The sequence below is a fragment of the Diadema setosum genome, chromosome 2, assembly GCF_964275005.1.
Source record: "Diadema setosum chromosome 2, eeDiaSeto1, whole genome shotgun sequence".
NCBI lineage: Eukaryota > Metazoa > Echinodermata > Echinoidea > Diadematoida > Diadematidae > Diadema > Diadema setosum.
The window spans coordinates 29,565,291-29,584,799 of record NC_092686.1 but is presented as its reverse complement, the minus strand read 5'-3'; the positions used below and the strand labels follow the sequence as shown (position 1 = coordinate 29,584,799).

Below are 19,509 nucleotides of genomic sequence, written 5' to 3'. Positions count from 1 at the left end.
CAGCACGGCTTGGTAAAGATTAAGCGCTTGAATAGACTGTACTTCAGAGCCTCTTTTCTCAGTTCACACTTCTCCTTAGTGTGTGCTTTCTTTCCAATATTTAGATATGTTAGGAGAGTCTATCTGATTTGAGTTATGCATCATTTTAAAGCTTAGAGTCTGCTCTTTCAGGATATAATAATTCTTAACTAAAATTTCATGTCTGGCAACTTTCTTGTTTGTTTTGTGATGCAGGGTCACATATTATGACCTGAACATGCAACTCTGTATGTTTTATGCTGTACAGCCAGGAAGGACACAACATGAATGAATGGCACTTACTGCATACTACTTCTGTATGCCTGAAACGGCTAAACACTAAAAATTAATCTAAAAAAAAAAAAAATGGCAGAATGCTAAATATACTTTTCTATTAAACATTTAAAAGTAATATAAGTCTGATATTAAATGGCAAGACTTATTTCTACAAAGAGTAAAGCACACAGTCACTTTTCAACCTTCAATAACTCTCACGCAAATTTGCTTTGAAGAACATGCACTTTCTTGGTCCACAGACATACATGTCTAGACAAGCCATCAAAAGTACCCTCACCCCCTTCCCTCCATTAATTAGCGAGGTCAATGACCACTGGGAATGAAAGCAAGGCTAACCTAATGGTCCCAGTGAAGAGAACCGGGTCCTGGGGAATGATGGCCAGTCGTTTCCTCAGCTCCTTCAGGGGAAGCATTCCAATGTTGATGCCATCAATCAAGATGTTACCTTAGGAGAAAAAAAAAACACACAAAAGAAAAAGCTAAAAGATATTCAAATCTCATTACTACTGACCTCTGGTCCAACCAAAATTCAAATGTAATCTCAAGATACTTCGTATACCATAAATATATGTGACCCGCCACAACCAAAGGATTACGAAGTCACTGACAGCTGAGCTGACTAAAATCGAGTTTGAAATCAGATCATCAAAATGGGTCAAAACGTTTGGATTTCTGTTTTTGGCATAATTTTGCAGTCTAATGTATCATATATCATCTGCTCAAATTTCGAAGCCAAATGATCAAGGAAAGGCAAGAAATTAGCATTTTTCTGAGCAATGATTTTCCGACTTTCAACGGAACAGAAACATGTCTGAAGATTTGGATTTAGCGCCACAGCTAGACTCTGCCTGTAGCAACGAAGTAGTGATCTAATTGGTCAGTGCATGGCATCTTCGTTACTGTTTGGTTGTGCATAGAATGCTGGCGCTAAGCTTGAATGAACTTCAGAGGTTGCTAGGAGATACCTTCTATTGTCAAGAGCTGAACACTGCCTTGCCTCCCCTTGATCATTGAGAACATTGGAAGGAAAATTTTAAAGGCAGTTTTCTCGAAACGCTGATTCCTAACCCAGGGCTCGACACTAACGGTGGCCCGGTGGCCCGGGGCCACCAAAAACGCACGTCGGGCCACCAAAATTTCAGAAATGAAGAATTTGGTGGCCCGATTGGGCCACCAAAAAAGGTCGGATGTTTGCCTTTGGGCCACCAATAATAAAAGTTAGTGTAGAGCCCTGCCTAACCCACTCGACATGCTCTAATAAAATCATTGATATCTCCTCAACCGAATACTTTTATGAGTCATGTTATACAAAAATTAAAGTGGAAGAGTAAGGGAACTCACTTTCTGAAAATTGTCATCCCCTGACTTTCGGATCCTTTTGTTGTAGCAGGTCACATATTGACACATACTCCCGTTAGGGCCCTATTGTTTGTATGTATGTATTATATAAGTAATTGTGTACATATGTACATACACACATACTATAAGGACCCTAATACAGTAGATGCTCTTTTCATTGTAATAACTTTATTACTACACCTCTGCTGGTGGATACATATAGAGAGATATTGAACAAAATATAGCTTTGTTCTAGATTCATAAATGTGACTCATATCTAGTTTTTGAAGATTTTATTCTCTTTTGAAGCAGAATACACTTTCTATTTTTTAGGTAGTTGTTTTGCAGTGATAAGAATTGGAAAAGACAAAGGGAAATCATAGTCAAATACCAAAAACTGTTCAATATATAGCACACTGCATCACTCTGACCAACTACTGTAAAACACAATAATTTTGCAGCATGAAATTTTCGCGTATTGGAGATGACAGCCTTTTTTGCAGCACCAAACTTTCGCAAGTTGCCTCTTACATTCAATGCATATAGTGTAAACAAAAACTTTCACATACATTTTAATTTTGCGAAACTTGGCTCTCACGAAATTTGCGAAACTAATATGCACGCAAACATTCCTCGTCATACAATTTTCTATTCTAAAATTAGCATGTTGTCAATACGTCCTCACAACTCTCAGTCAAAGAGAATTATGGTCTATGGTCACCATCACTGTGTTGGTGTGAACAACCTTGCCTGTAATGACTCCGTCTATTGTTACACAAACCTTCCAGTGACTCACCTTCAAACATGTCGATGATTCTAAACAGAGTGAGGGTGAGTGATGACTTTCCACTGCCCGTCCTACCACAGATGCCGATCTGAGTTGCAAATTTTCACATAGATTTACTGTTATTCAAGCTTCAAATGATGACTCTGCTAGGATTACACTGTAAAAACTTTTTTTCAAATTTACATTAGAACACATAATTGCACCCATTTTCCCCTTTATATATCACACTACTGTAAAAGTGGAAATTTTCGTGGTGTGGAAACTTTCGCGCATTTTGCGCAAACCAGACGCCAGCGCAAAAGTAAAAACACATGAATATTTTTGCATGCCATATGTATGTTCCAGTAGTTAATGTTATGACTCCACAGAATTAAAAACACACGAAATTCATCTTACCCAGCCTAGTGCGAAAAATTACTTTACAGAATTTTACAGAATTACAGAGCTGTCACGGTCTTAACATGACTTCAAGATTTACAAGTTGCAATCATTGACATAAAATAATTACAATGGAGTGCTTGGATTTCAAACATAAGTGAGCAATGAGAGCAAATGACGTACCTACCTACACTTGCATCATTAAAATCTCATTCATATTTGTTCATAATCTGTATGATAAGGAGAAAACTGTACTGAGCTTGTTGCATATAAGGTGCATTGTTGTGTATTTTTCTCAATACTGTATTTCTTTACCCTAAAAATATGTTTGTTCAATGTTTTCACTGTCTGTCATACCCTACGAAAATGTCTATTCCATTAGACAATTGAAGATTAGAGAATGGGTAGCGAGAATCCTGCGATCTCATTGGTCGAGAGCTATGTGTTGATTTTGTACTGGCCGCACACTGAGTCACAGTGGTAAAAATGTTATCGCCCACGTGTAGTAAGAGTACGCACACAAGTGACAGAGGTTCGAGCACTAAGCAAGCGTTTGCACACTCAGTATGAAATGCCTATTGGCTAAAACATCATCAATCTAGTAAATACTTGATGCATGATTTTTGGGGTCTTGTCTATGGCAAGCCAATAGGAAATTCTTCCAGTAAATTTGTCATCGGGATAGAAAAATTGATTTTTGGCAAGAAAATTACCAATTCCATAACACAGATGACGCATATATATTTTCATGCATATAAGTCGGAATAAAGTGTGCATACGGTAACTATGGAATTTAGCCTAAACCCACTCGGCTTCGCCTCATGGTTAAGCATTCCATAGTTACCTTATGCACACAATTCCGACTGACGCATTCAGACCTGTACGTCATTTGTGTATTGATTGACTGATTTATACTGTGATCATATCTGCAATCTCTGTTTCATGGAAACCCACGCACAAATCTATCAATTAATTGTTTTTTTTTTTCTTTTCTTAAACACATCTAGCTTAAAATGAAAACCTCATACCACCGCGTTTGTTTGACTTCAATGTTTTCTCAGCACAGTCAACTTCATTACAGAGTGGAGTTTCCCTTCAACCTTTGCTTTGAGTTTTTGATTTGTTTGGGGGCGTTTTGTCAATATCTTACAAAATGTAGGAGAAAGATTTTAGACAAAGATATTTGTTCTGGTTTGTCTCACTTTACACACCCACCTTCTGGCCAGCCTTGAAGTGGACAGACACCTTGGAAAGGACCGCATCTAAGTCACTGGCATATCGAGCAGAGACGTTCTTGTAAATGATGTTGCCATCTTCTGGCCAATCTTCTCTTGGTATTACAGAACCTACCATTGGCAGCAGATACAAAGAGAGCATACATGCACAAAGATCAATATGGGCAACAATGGGTTATTCTTAAATGAAGTTAATGCAGAAAAATACAATTCCAAAGCAAAGATCATTGATCTCTGACCTTTGGCTTTGAGTGACGTTGTCAAATGACTAATCAGTACATCTACATCTCATTTAATATGATGCCACCGATAGGCTAGATGAAAGAAAATTCATCTATCTTTTTTTCGGTTAAATTAGTAAAATCAAGAAAGTGAGATATGGAATAATTGGACAGAACCCACCCCCCCCCCCTCCCAAACAAAAAAATCTATTATATCTGACACTCTTCAGGATATGAGTGTAATTAACAAAAGGGCAAAAGCTCATATGGCTTACCGTCACTCTCTTCAACATCCACCTCAGCATAATAGACAGCCCTCTCCACAGAATTCATGGCCATCTCCAAGTCTGCCACACCTCGAACCACAAAGTTCAGGGTGCTAGCAGTCTAGGGGCAGGAGGTTAAAGGGGTGGGGGAGGAGGAGGGAAGGGGTAAACGAGTTAAGTCATCACTGCCTGGAAACCAAATTCTGCTGGTTTGGTGATAATTCGTGCATTTTACGGTGATTTCTAACCTTTCATTGGTATTTTTACAACGCAAAATAAAATTGCTCTTTCATTTGAGTCTTATCCTAGTTAAAAGGATGGTATAGTTTGGTTAAGATGGAGAATTCCTATCTCACCTGTTTGTGAGATCATTAGAAACCACTTCAAAAATAATGAAGAGCATACAATTCTAAGAGGAATTAAAAAGTTCATTCGATGAAAATCAGAAATGGCTGATATATCCAAAAACAAAGTACAACAAAGTGATCATACACTATAATAAAGGTGGGTCCCACCTTTTAATTAGGATTGCTTTGTTTTTGGATATCTTAGCCATTTCATAACCAATTTTCATCAAATAAACTTTAAATTACCCTTAGAATCTAATGCTCTTTCATATTTCATAAAAGTTTTCTTATTATCTCACAAAAGAAAGTTGGAAACTTGAATCCCATGTCAACCAAAACTATACATCGTCCCTTCAAATACCATTGTATATTTAGCAACAAGTCTCTACAATGATCATTGAATTGGCACCACAATTTAGAAGATGAAAGTTCATGGTTCTGTCTGAAATAGACTAATTTTTGTATTTTTGTCCCTGATGTGTGTGTGTGTGTGTGAGTGTGAGAGAGTACATGTATGTTGTTTTTTTAAATAACTGGTCCTGTTCTTTTTTTTTTTTTTTTTTTTTACTGCCCAAACAAAGTTTTTTATTACTATTACTTCTTTATTTATTGATTTTTTTTTTTCAACAGTGATGTCGGACAGGTAGATTTAGCAATCTCTGAAAAGTTACTCCCTCAACAGTGATTTTATCTGCCTGGGACTGTTGAACCAGTGCCAAAGTTAAGCATTGGTTGATAACATGTTGACGATATTCACAGTCATTAAATAAAAGGAAATAACATCAAGCAGACTAGCAGTGTGAAAAAGTTGTGCACAGACATATTACCAGATGTATTTTCGACTTACCGACATGGCATATGTAATAGCAAGACCAACAAGACCGGGACCAAAGTTCATCGGATCAGCAGCTGCTGCTGCAAGGCTGGATATACCAGAGATGAACACAATCAGAGCTCCTATCGTGTCCTGTTGCAAATAACCCAGGCACAAGGAGAAGACGTAATGGAATTATGATAGACTTCTGGTTTGCAGACTTACTTGAAACAAAATCATAAAAACTGTGAATACCTTGTATTGCTCTGAATGAAACCTGCAAAGTACATCATGCAAAATGAGAATGGATATGTGACTTACAATAATGTCAGACCTTGAATTCTCATAGTCATAAGATCAATATTTTTGTTCTTTGTTTTTTACATTTAGCTACTGACTTCTCTGAAATCATAATGGTGATATACCCAAACAGTACCAGCTCAGACATACAGTTGTGGGAATAGTACAACTTAGCATTTTTAACTGACTTTGATGTTGCTGCTCTTGCAAATAACCAGGGTTTAATAGGTACCATATGAAGAGCTACCTCCAAAGTCATGGACTTATTCAAATCATAACCATGCCACTTGGGGTTCTCTGGGATCCATTTATCCTGTTTTCATTACAAAATCTAAAGAGACTTGAATGCTTAAAGTACCACCGTCCCATGCCATTGATGACTTTCTGGGAATAAATACACTGACAAAGTAGAAGTTGTCAGGGAATTTCAGTAAACATGTTTTAATAACTAAATAAAATAACTTGTTTAATACTAACAAAGTGAACTTCCAGACTTCAAAACACCTCACATTTACAGTATAATCCACAAATTTTGGTACAGAACAACTTGACACTCAAAATCATTCTCCAATAACCACTGTTCCATACTGTAAAACACAAATATTATTTTCGAGGCATGAATTTTTCCCGAATTGGAGCCGACGGCCTTTTTCGCGAGTTGCCTCTGACATTCAATGCTAAATAGTGTAGATAAGAACTTTCACTTGCATTTTAATTTTGCAAATCTTGGCTCTCGAGAAATTTGCGAAATCAAAATGTAAAAAAACATTCCTTAATTGTTTTACAGTATAAGCACTGAGCAGATTGTCCATGGTTTAACACTCACCAGTCTAACTCCAAGCCACCTCGTGCCGGTTTGCATGTAAATGAGTGCTGTATTGTTGGCTTCAATCTTGGGGAGAATCTCCCTCTGGAACCGATTGCTGAGACTGAGGCAACCAATTTTGTTGAAAGGAAAACAAACAGGAATGCACTGGCTCCGCAAAATATGCTCATTAAACAGTGTGTTTAATTTGTAACGAGGAAATGTCAACTGACGGTTCTATCAAGTAACATTATATATTTCCATTACCCATTTCCGTAAGTCTTACCAACATTTGTGCATTAATCAAAATTTACTCATACATGAACTACCAAAAACTGAATGTTAATATTCACTACAGAACCTGCGATCAAGTGGTTATTCAGCAATCACGAAAGGGACTTACTTGTTTCACTTCAAATACAGCAGTAGCTGAGTTCTAGTTCTAAGCTTAAGTACAATCAATCAACTGACAAGAAATACAAGGCATGCATGTGCCAAAATGTGTCTCACCACTTTGCATAGATGAAATTAATGTTTTTCTAACTCTCAGGAGTTCATTGACCCTGCCTATGACCTTTAACTTTGTTGTGAACTTCAACTCCCCAAGGGACATTTACCAGCCAAGTCTGGTCACAAATGGACATGGATCAAATGTTATGAGCCATAATCGAAACGCGCCGTAAAAACATAACATTGGGCCCTAAAAGTTTGTTGACCCCTGTCTGTGACCTTTGACCTTGTAATGAACTTCACCTCCCCAAGGGACATCTACCATCCAAATTTGGTCACAAATGGACAGATACATCAAAAGTTATGAGCCATAATTGAAATGCGCCCTTAAAAACTTAACATTGGGCTCTAAAGTTCATTGACCCCTTCCTCTGACCTTTGACCTTGAGGTGACCTTCATGTTTGGTGAAATGTGTAACTTTGTATGACCACTCTTCCCTCCAAGTTTGATTGAAATTAAAGTCCTCAGTAGAGAGTTATTCAAGTTTTTGTAGCGTTACGGACGGACAGACGACGGACAGACAGACACCACAGGTGATCCCTTAGTCTCGCCTTACCTCTGGTGGGCTCGACAAAAACTGAACACAGGTACAAAATACTGTCTGAAACATTCAGTGATGCTGTTTGAACATTTTAGTGTTCATATGTTGCTCAGGCAACACAATTTTATGTAAAGTAGCACAAAGGAAAAGAAAATACCCATTACTCTTACCCATAAGCTCTAATAGTTGAGAGACCTCCCAAGGTCTCAGAGAAGTAGGCAAATACCGGTGAACGAGTAATGCTTACCAGTCTCTGCATCTCTCTGGAAGAGTCAAAAAAACAAAAAACAAACATGCACTCCATGAGGCCAAAAAAAAAAGTGTTTGTTTGCCCTTAATTGTCAAAACCCAAGAGGGTCGGCAGGTCGTTTTTTTTTTTTTTTGTTTTTTTTTTTTTTTTATACCCTTTTTACCCATGTAATTTTGTAACTTTGGCAGGGCATCTCGTAATACACTCATCCTTCTGGCAATACGGTAGCTAACTGCGACCAGCAGCCCCATACGCATAGCGTAATGGGGCTGCGGACTGTAGCATTCAGGATCATGACAGGGTAGTATCGCGGACAAATATCAACTTAAAATCGAAAAATTTCTTCAATTTGAAGACTTACCACTAGAGTTGCAGTATTGACAACAGGGTTCGTGCAGCGTTTGGTTCTGCCAATAGTCCTTTTCTGTTTGAATTGATGATTTAATGTGACTCGGTCGAGAGGAACCTGGGAGAGCTACACAGAATTGACGGCCAGCTCATGCACACACATCACATGCGCACAAATTTCAAATCCATCGACTGGATAAGATGTCTGTGTGCGCATGCGCTGGCCGTCAATTCAGTGTAGCTCTCCCAGAAAAAACTGACAAAATAAAACTGGCAAAATATTCAAATGACACGTTTGTCACAAATGTGTTGAATGTTCACCTTCCTTGACTTAGGTTTAATTGGATGAATGAGAGAGCATGTATTCAGCAATTTTAGGACTTTAACTTGGCATTGAGTAATGTTCAAGGTAAGGAGAAAAAGTGCAATTTCTGTACAGTGTATTGAATAGTACATAAATTGTTCCCATTTTCATCTGGCCTTTGACCCTTGACCTTTGACCCTAAAATTCATAACAGAATCATTGTCAGGCAGAACATGCATAAATATGTACTAAGTTTCAAGATAACTTGAGCCACTTCCGAGATATGGAGAAAGAAGTACAGTTCAGCACTTTCACTTGATCTTTCACCTTTTGACCTTTGCCCTTTTTGGCAAAAAAAGAACACTCTTCCCAGAGAATCTTTATTGGGTTTTACATGCATGCACCAAGTTTACAAAGAAAATAATCCTGCAGGCATTGCATAAATATGAGGGATATAGTAAAATTTTGAAGTGTTACCCTTGACCTTTAACCCTGACCTTTGACCCCATGAGCCCTAAATTCCCTAGATAATCACTGCCAGTCAGTACATGCATATATACTATGTTCCATGAAGATACCTTGAACCATTTCCAAGATATGGAGATAAAAGTGAAATTTTAACATTTTTACTTGACCTTTGACCTTTGACCTCATAACCCCCAAACTTTCACCAGAGAATCTTAATTGGGTAATACATGCATACAGTCACATAAGTTTCAAGAAAAAATCTTCAGGCATTACACAGATATGGGGGAAATAGTGAAATTTTGAGCATTTGATCTTGAACTTTTGACCTTTTACCTTGAGCATGTGCACCCAAACGTTGATAGGCACAACTTCACCCCCGAATACACATACATGCCAAGTATCAAGAGGATACCTCAAAAGGTTTTTTAGTTTTACATTGTCCACAAAATTCATTACGGACGGACAGATGGACGGATGGACAGACGGACGGACCGAAGGATGGACAACCCGAAAGCATTATGCCTCCGGCACCACTCCGTGGCGGAGGCATAAAAATGGATTTCTGGCAAAAAGAAACAAACAAAAAAAACCACCAAAAAACAAAAAAAAAAAAAAACAAAACAAAACAAAAAAAAAACTATCCATTGTTCTATACAACACATAATTCACATGTCTTTGCAAATCTTGGCCTGGCACAAAATTCACCAAAGTTTCATTCATGCATAAATTTCTGGCTTTCTAGTATTATCTCCCAAATGTGACCGGCGACAACGGTTTCAGGCAAAAGTCGGGAATTTTGAAAATTCATTTTTTCACTGAATCACATTGCCCATTTCCTAAGCTTTCCATTTATATAAAATACTTGTATTCTTCGACACCATAAGTGGGCATAGAAAGAGAAATAAAATACACTTTTTAAGTTGTTAGCCTGACAAAATTGCGAGAAAACAGGCTTAGAAGATTCACCTCTTTCTCAAAGACAATGTCCAAGCGGCGATGCGGGGAGAATCACCCATCCATACGATGGTGCCAATTGATGTTAAGCTCCGCCTCTAGCAACCACATCGCCTTCTGATTGGCTCACTGAGAGAGTCAAATTTCCCGGGCACCTTCCTCGGAGCTCAGCGTATGGAGCCGAAAAACAATGCGTTTCGCTCGGGTTTGTTTTCCACTACGTCTTTCAAGATGGCGAATACGATAATTACACGTATGGTGTACATGCACATGTGTATGGTGCACGCATTACGCAATGGCATCCACACACCATGACCGTGTGCATGTAACACACTTACTAATCGCGTTTTCACTGTGGTTGATTTGTCTTTATCATTGGCGACCCTTTTGAAGGCGGAAAATTGCTAGTGCTGGCAAGGGTCACGCTTCCTGTTTGTTTTTCTTTGAGACATGCATATGTTGCTTTGTTCGGTGGTGCTAAATAAATTAAAATAAACAAACACGACTCGTTAGTTTTGTATGAACTTGACGTGTAATATTTGAATATAATTTGTCACAGGTGACCGCTCCTTTCCTCTCATCTACCTTCCATTGAGTCAGTCTGCTGTCATAATTTTTACTACATGTACAAGTAGGCAAATTTGAGAATATTTAGTTTTCTTTTCACACGATTATGTTATGCAACATGATTTTGGTTTCACTTCCGTTGTCGAACATTGCGGTAGAATAGTTTGGATAGAAAGCCAAACGAAGAGCACGCACTACAGAGCGAGCGTATATAAACCACTGTACCAAGAACAATGGCGCATGTAATCGTGCACGCGTGGACAAAGCATTCCCCAAACGCTGCAACTGGTGTCTCCGAAAGGCGAATTATGTAAATGTGTGCGATACACCAGCCAATCGCGTGCGAGACCCTGCGCCGTAGCAACGCTGGGGATATTGGCGCGGCGTTCGAACGAAGCTCGAAACTGACGAGTGCGATCCAACATAGGGTGCTTAAAATTCCATTTTCGATAGGAAAAACTTAGTCTTATGCAATGAAATTTAGTGTAGATGTAGAAAACATATCAAAGATTCGATTTCTGCAAAAAACCTAAATCGACAAAAATAATGGTCAAAATCTTTGTACCCCGCATAGGAGGGAATTTGCTCTTGCAACTTTTGCCTGAAACCGTTGTCGCGGGTCACAAATATTGAAGACACTGGAATATACAGTCCCTTTAACCAATGGTTAAAGTAACATATCTGACGTACCTCTTGAAGGTGCTGTCATTCTCATGGCTTTATTATAATGCCCAAATCAAAATATAGAATGACATACAAAGAATAGAGTCACATGATTTTTTACAAGGTATTGCAAATACAGTTAAACTCGCGTAAGTCAATCTTCTCGGGACTGAGCAAAACACATCGACTTAGGCGATTTTCGACTTGTGCGTAAGTCAAAAAAAATTGACTTACAGTTTCACCACAGGTACATTATATGTTTAATGTACATGTATGTTGTCTACTCTGGAGCCGAGAGCTGTAATGGAGCGGTGTGCCGCAGCACGGGTCGCCCAGCAGGGCCGCGGCTAACTTTGCATGGACAGTGCATTAGTATTGGCACAGGTCCGATTACTTTACACCCTTGTTAAACCTTGGGGAAGTGAATATGAACAATATTTGAGCAGTGATTGATTCCAGTTTACCATACCGTGGCTTGAAATGTGTGTAGAGGTGCAATTCTGATTTACCCGTGCCCGTAACTTTCCCCCTACTTTCCGCTTTGAAAACTCAGCAGCTTCATCCATTATACCACTCCACTGCACAGCGCTGCAAATGCCAAGCTACATGTACACTGCAAGCTCAATACTGTACATGTAAATGAACGCATGTGTACTGTACGAACGCTGTACGTATGTAGCGCGACAGGTGACAGGGCTGTACCAGCAGACCTCCAAATACGAAGAGAGTTAAACGATCCCATGCGATAGCTTTGAATTTTGATTTTAGATCATTTTTTTTGTCACCTCAAACTCATCTGACAAACAAAATAATGATGAGTAGAGAAAGAAATAAAGAAGAGAAAAATGAACACAAATAACAGATTCTGAAAGAAAGATGTTGAATCACTCAATCACTGAGCAGAGTAAACTCACCTGGCGGTCCTAATGAAGAGTTTCATGACAACAATGTAGATGATGGTCAGAGGCAGTACAGCCACCAGAAAGAACCAGGAGACGATGGCATTGACAATGATGCCTGAGATTGCCATTAAGATGAACCTCAGAATCTGGACTATCAGGGCACCCATACGCTGCTCAGAGCAAGAATGACAGGAAAGAACAGTGATGAAGGGGCGGATCCAGGAATTTCGTAAAGGGAGAGCGCTGACAAAGATGGTTTCTTTAAAAATAAAATAAAAGATAGAAGGGGGGCACGTGTTCACTTTTTCTTTGTTTTTAGTTGAACACAAAAAAAATAAAGGGAGGGCCCACACAACGCACCCCCCCCCCCCCCCCGATCTGCCACCAGTGATGGGTCATCAGTTGAAACAGACCGTGTTTATTACAGACACACACACACACACACAGACACACACAAAATATTAATAATGCAGCTTATGCAGTAACTTGACTTATTGCACTCTGATATAAAAGGCATCAGTGGTATTGCTCATCATTTCTCTTAGTATAGTATTGTGTTGCCAAGTTTAGGCCCTGTCACATCTTTCTGGGCAAGCTACGCTGTGAGTTAGCTCAGTCAGTAGCACATCTGCCTCACAATCCAAAGGACCTCGTTTGATTTCCCCTCTAGTAAGAGGCAAAACACTCTGTCCCTCGGATAAGACATAAAATGGAGGTTCCATGTGTGAGAGAGTCACAATTCACGCATTATTTATTCATTGCAAAGAGCAGGGTGTTAACCAGGTGAGGTGGTCCCGCCATACATCCAACTGGACCCCATGGAAGACCAGCTATTGCAGCTGAATATGAGCTATCTAGCCATCTTTCTGTTGGAAATGAAACAAGGAAAAGTAGAAATTACGCGGTGCGTAATATATGTCCCCGCCGGAAGTAGCATTTAGTAGCAAAATGTACAATATAGGTAAAAAGATCAAGGTCAAAGGTCAAAGAAGTCAAAGGTCAAAATTCTATGTAGAAGTTTTGAAGCCCTCACCTAGTGCCATCACATAAAGCAAACGGAATCGAAATCGGGTTAGAAATGGCGAAGGAGTAGCATTTTGTAGCCAATGTACAATATAGGTAAAAAATCAAGGTCAAAGGTCAAAGAAGTCAAAGGACAAAATTCTGTGTAGAAGTTTTGAAGCCCTCACCTAGTGCCATCACATAAAGCAAACGGAATCGAAATCGGGTTAGAAATGGCGAAGGAGTAGCATTTAATAGCAAAATGTACAATACAGGTCAAAAATCAAGGTCAGAGGTCAAAGAAGTCAAAGGTCAAAATTCTGTGTAGAAGTTTTGAAGCCCTCACCAAGTGCCATCACTTAAAGCAAACGGAATTGAAATCGGGTTACAAATGGCGAAGGAGTAGCATTTTGTAGCAAAATGTACAATTTAGGTCAAAAATCAAGGTCAAAGGTCAAAGAAGTCAAAGGTCAAAATTCTGTGTAGAAGTTTTGAAGCCCTCACCTAGTGCCATCATATAAAGCAAACGGAATCGAAATCGGGTTAGAAATGGCGAAGGAGTAGCATTTTGTAGCCAATGTACAATATAGGCAAAAAATCAAGATCAAAGGTCAAAGAAGTCAAAGGTCAAAATTCTGTGTAGAAGTTTTGAAGCCCTCACCTAGTGCCATCATATAAAGCAAACGGAATCAAAATCGGGTTAGAAATGGCGAAGGAGTAGCATTTTGAAGCAAAATGTACAATATAGGTCAAAGGTCAAGGTCAAAGGTCACAACTGAAATTCTTTATAGAAGTTTCAAAGCTCCCATGTAGTGCTATCATATAAAGCAAACAGAATCAAAATCGGGTTAGAAATGGCGAAGGAGTAGCATTTTGAACATTTTGATCACACACGGACGCACGGACGGACGGACGGACGGACACACGGACGCACGGACGGACACACGGACACACGGACACACACACGTACGGAGCCCGTTTCATAGTCCCCTGCTCGAACTCGTTCGGCGGGGACAACAAACAGACAAACGTGGGCTTGTCGGGTGAAAGGATTTCCAGCATGCAGGACAATGTCTGCAGGCAGAAGGACAAGGATTTGGTCAAGTTTCACATGCATCATACCTGCTGGATGCTTGCTACTTACACTGTACGTTCTACTTGTGTGTAATCCTTGTAAGCTGCAAGTATAGTATAGTCCACTCCACACCTGCAGAACTGACCGGTTACACAGATGTTGGCAGTATCAACACCGTTTCTTGCCAGTGAAACGCCTGCATTTATGCTGATAGAATGCCCGCAGATGACATGGGTGTCCAGTTTCTAGGCACAGATCCAAGGGCTACCTACGTACTGCAAGCGGGTTAACTGTCTGTATTTAAACTTGAGGCAGCCATGGGCCTCCTACTGGTGGTGTGTGTGGACCTCTGCTGGTAATCCCCTGTAATTTACCTGGAACAAGTTTTGAGCATGCTCAAAACTGGGATCTGGGAAAATTGGACTTGCTTGGGCATCTCCTGGCGACTATGGGCGAGATGTGCAGACCATCTGCAGGGACCTCTGGGTAGCAAAAATTGTGACCCGCAAGTCACAAGCAAGGCTTTGCCTGGAAAGGTGTGACAGGCCCTTGAGCATGGTCATAACTTGTTCCAGGTGAGTCACAGGGATTTCTCACCGAGGTCCATGCAGAACACCAGCAAAAGGCTCGTAGCGGCAACAGCCCGCAGACAACATAACTCCCACGCAGGTAATGCACAGTTGTAACGTAGGTACTGTGCAGTGCCCATACTGTATGTCGCTCGTAACAAGAACAAAGTAAAACGTACGTAGCATGCGTCCAGCAAGCAAGACGCAAGCGAAATTCGCCCAAATCCTTGTTCGCTTACAGAAAATTGTCCTGTGTGCTGGAAAATCCCTACATGCAACAAGTCGCGTAGCTTAATTGCCACAAAAGGTGTGACAGGGCCTTATCTAGTACCAAAGGAACCAGCATAGTAAGGTGCTTAATTATAACTCAGACAGTTATAACAGCAAGAGATATCAAACCATTATTGAGAGATTATCACTGACCTCGTCCAGGACTTGAATATCAGACGCAAATCTATTCAAGATTCGTCCAATGGGTGTGATGTCAAAGAACCTGGTGCCAGAAAATAATGCAGACAGTAAGTGAAGACAGGCATTCTCTCACTTTAGCTACGTACTCCACAATGATAATGTGCATCAACATAACACTGTTATACACATACAAAGTGTGTCATTATAAAAGTCTTTTAATCTTTTAATTTTAGGACAAAAAAACAATGGAGAGTTTCTTTTACAAAAGAGAAGACATGATGGGGAAAATATGGGTGCAAGTGACAGTCAAAGGAAGGAGAAAAAATGAAGAAAAGGAAAGAAAAAGAGGAAAAGAGAAGAGAAAAAAGGAACTGGAGAAGAAGCCTTATAAAAAAGTGTGTCATATACTACCTATCAGATTCACTGGAATTTATAACTGTTCATTATTCATCATGATATCAATATCAAGATAGGAGGAAGCCAGCTGTATGTTAAATGCATTGTGCTACTATTATTCCTCTCAGCATACAAATGTGTCTTTCTGACAAAATAAGGCATACAAGTGACTGATTAAAACTAGAAGTGTCGATACAGCTATTGGTATCATTGTGCTATAGCATTATTCTCCCAACAGGTCTATGGTACATCGTAACAATGTGAAATACAACTTTCACATGATAGACAAGAAATTGGCTTGTTGGAAAGTTTGATGGCACAACCCAAGTACGTGGTGAGTGGTCATTCCTCGACCCAAGTTTCACTTGACCTGTGACCTTGTACCCCTGTCAATAACTTTATCTACATGATCACGAAAAAACTTGGATAGATATATGTATATATACAAACTTGAATGTTATATACCAATCTTCATAACAACACTTTAAAAGATTGGAAGAAATGTGAAAATTTTTAGCACACAATACATGTAATTTATATTTTTGACAAGTTTAGTATCTCTCATTTCTTATTTTTCCTTTCTTTTCCTTTTGGTGTCCTTCTCCCCTGCGCTTAGAAGCATGGCATTAAGCATGCTACAAATACAATTTATTATCACTATTTTATAGGCATAAAGACAACGAAGCAGTGTTGTTTTGCCAAGTTTGTACTGTTTACAAAGGTTGCTTCCACAGATAATTCAGGGTATAAAAGTATACATCACTCTAAAAGTCTTCTGTCTAATCTCTTCCCCCCCCCCCCCCCCCCCCACATTTCTGTCATTCACAAATTGTTTTGCTGTGGAAACAGCCCTTTACACAAATTCTTCTGAACAACCCCAGAATTGTTCTGGCCATGGGTGAACTTAACAATACTCTACCCTTAGTTACCTTAAAGGAGCGTGGCTAATCCTCTCCAGCATGAGTTTGTGCATGGTGCGTGAAGCAAAAAGTAGCCCGATAATATTTATGGTGGTCCAAATTGTATCCAGCACAAAGTTCGCCGCATTTAAGCCAGCATAGCCACCAAGGTATTTGTCCACAATTTCCTGGGCCTCCTCCTGCACAGTGCACAATAATTTGGTGAAGGCAACAAAGGTATTTTAATGTTCCACATTCCTCATGATCCCCTAGGAAACTGTGGTGCCTAAAGATTACATAAGGTTTATGCCATAGCAGCTGAGGATTGATTTCCACTTAACCCGTTCCTTCCGCAATTCTTTGAGTGTCTTAAATGCCCCAAAACAAGATTCTTTTTGCCCGTTGACAGAGAATGGACAGGTTGGTAATCCGCCTGAGTGAAAGCAGTCAAGCGGTACATGTATCCCCTTTCCACGGTCAAGATGAACTACATGTGCCATCAAACAATGAAAATATCAATCGAGTGTAAGGTATGAATAGAGCGTGCACTGATGTGCTCACAGACTCTTTTGTTATACACAAAACTGGGTACTTGAATGGGATGATTGGGGTCAGCAAACACAGAAATGTACTTGAGCTCAGTTTCAATCGCTATGTACATGTTCATACGAGTTTTGATAGCAAAGCAGGCGTGAACTCAATCAGAAAAAAGGTGATATGTCATGATATACACATTTTTCCAACAGAAAGATAATATATGGTGATAGAGTGAACTCTTATCTTTTTATCAAACCCATTTTTCTGGGTATTACAACACAAAGAAACATGAATTTAGGTCTCAATTTAAAGTAGGCACTCTTATCTCCATCTTGCATATATCAGTTGCTCCCACTGGAACCTGGTATACCAGGTTCCCGTAAGGAACGAGTTTTAAAAAAAATAACAAGGAAAAGTAGAAATTACGCGGTACGTAATATATGTCCCCGCCGGAAGTAGCATTTTGTAACAAAATGTACAATATAGGTAAAAAAATCAAGGTCAAAGGTCGAAATTCTGTGTAGAAGTTTTGAAGCCCTCACCTAGTGCCATCACATAAAGCAAACAGAATCGAAATCGGGTTAGAAATGGCGAAGGAGTAGCATTTTGTAGCCAATGTACAATATACGTCAAAAATCAAGGTCAGAGGTCAAAGAAGTCAAAAGTCAAAATTCTGTGTAGAAGTTTTGAAGCCCTCACCTAGTGCCATCACATAAAGCAAACAGAAGTGAAATTGGGTTAGAAATGGCGAAGGAGTAGCATTTTGTAGCAAAATGTACAATACAGGTAAAAAATCAAAGTCAAAGGTCAAAGAAGTCAAAGGTCAAAATTCTGTGTGGAAGTTTTGAAGCCCTCACCTAGTGCCATCACATAAAGCAAACGGAATCGAAATCGGGTTAGAAATGGCGAAGGAGTAGCATTTTGTAGCCAATGTACAATATAGGTCAAAAATCAAGGTCAAAGGTCAAAGAAGTGAAAGGTCAAAATTCTGTGTAGCAGTTTTGAAGCCCTCACCTAGTGCCATCACATAAAGCAAACAGAATCGAAATCGGGTTAGAAATGGCGAAGGAGTAGCATTTTGTAGCCAATGTACAATATAGGTCAAAAATCAAGGTCAAAGGTCAAAGAAGTGAAAGGTCAAAATTCTGTGTGGAAGTTTTGAAGCCCTCACCTAGTGCCATCACACAAAGCAAACGGAATTGAAATCGGGTTAGAAATGGCGAAGGAGTAGCATTTTGAAGCAAAATGTACAATATAGGTCAAAGGTCAAGGTCAAAGGTCACAACTGAAATTCTGTGTAGAAGTTTCAAAGCTCCCATGTAGTGCTATCATATAAAGCAAACAGAATCAAAATTGGCTCATAAATGACAGAGAAGTAGCAAATTGAACATTTTGATCACACACGGACGCACAGACGGACGGACGGACGGACGGACGGACACACGGACACACACACGTACGGAGCCCGTTTCATAGTCCCCTGCTCGAACTCGTTCGGCGGGGACAATTAGCATTACCAAATCATGGTCTAGCTGTCCAACACAGTGAATCACCTGCTTACAAAACACGTTATCATGCATGGCGAACTATGCAATATGCCAAAGAGCAACATGATTGTATATACAGTTCGACCTCGATTATACGGCCTCCTTTTTTCCGGAAATCTCTATTATCCGGACACATTAACGCAGTGAAGGACTTTCATCCAAAAAATTGAGAAAAAAAAAGTGACTTTAACATCTTTTTATGGATCTATTTCACTAATTTCATAAGATGTGTATGATTGTAGGTTTCTCAATATCTAATAAGGTAAACCATGTATGATTTTCACATAAAAATGCAGGGTACGGTACCTGCCTAGCTGCCAGTGCATTGGGACGGCAGTTTGGACAGCAGCTATACATTAACATTGTGTCTCCCATATTTGGCCAATTCGCCGGTCCCGACATGGCCAGATAATCGAGGTCGAACTGTACAATGCACAATGGATAAATCTTATAAACTTGCTGTTTTGGTCATTACCTGCTGATTGCTGTTGTTTCTGTGCCAACTTTGGAGAGATCAAGCAAGGTCTTAGACACAAAGCGCAGGACAAATAAATGATTTTGCAGAGCTATCATGGCCATTGCAATACAAGAACCTACAAGTATCTGGTCTGCACACAGCACATTTGTAACATCACACAATGGTAGCGCTACCTCATGCAATATGTACTCAGCCACTGTATATTAAGCAATCTTTACGGCATATCTTAAAAAAACAAAAAAACAAAGAAACAAACTAGAAATGTCACTATGGCGACTAGC

At 39.6% G+C, this 19,509-nt stretch overlaps 1 protein-coding gene across 1 annotated transcript in view; it reads right to left on the bottom strand.

Moving 5' to 3' along the window:
• The window catches only part of LOC140246257 (ATP-binding cassette sub-family C member 9-like), a 76,606-nt gene that overhangs the window by 3,816 nt on the left and 53,281 nt on the right, over positions 1–19,509 (bottom strand). The window contains exons 18-27 of the mRNA XM_072325716.1: positions 16,697–16,866; positions 15,384–15,453; positions 12,327–12,484; positions 8,029–8,121; positions 6,828–6,930; positions 5,735–5,854; positions 4,550–4,661; positions 4,034–4,164; positions 2,450–2,528; positions 652–760 (exon numbers count right to left, since the gene is read on the bottom strand). Coding sequence (XP_072181817.1) covers positions 652–760; positions 2,450–2,528; positions 4,034–4,164; positions 4,550–4,661; positions 5,735–5,854; positions 6,828–6,930; positions 8,029–8,121; positions 12,327–12,484; positions 15,384–15,453; positions 16,697–16,866 — 1,145 coding nt within the window. The remainder of the gene's footprint in view (positions 1–651; positions 761–2,449; positions 2,529–4,033; positions 4,165–4,549; positions 4,662–5,734; positions 5,855–6,827; positions 6,931–8,028; positions 8,122–12,326; positions 12,485–15,383; positions 15,454–16,696; positions 16,867–19,509) is intronic.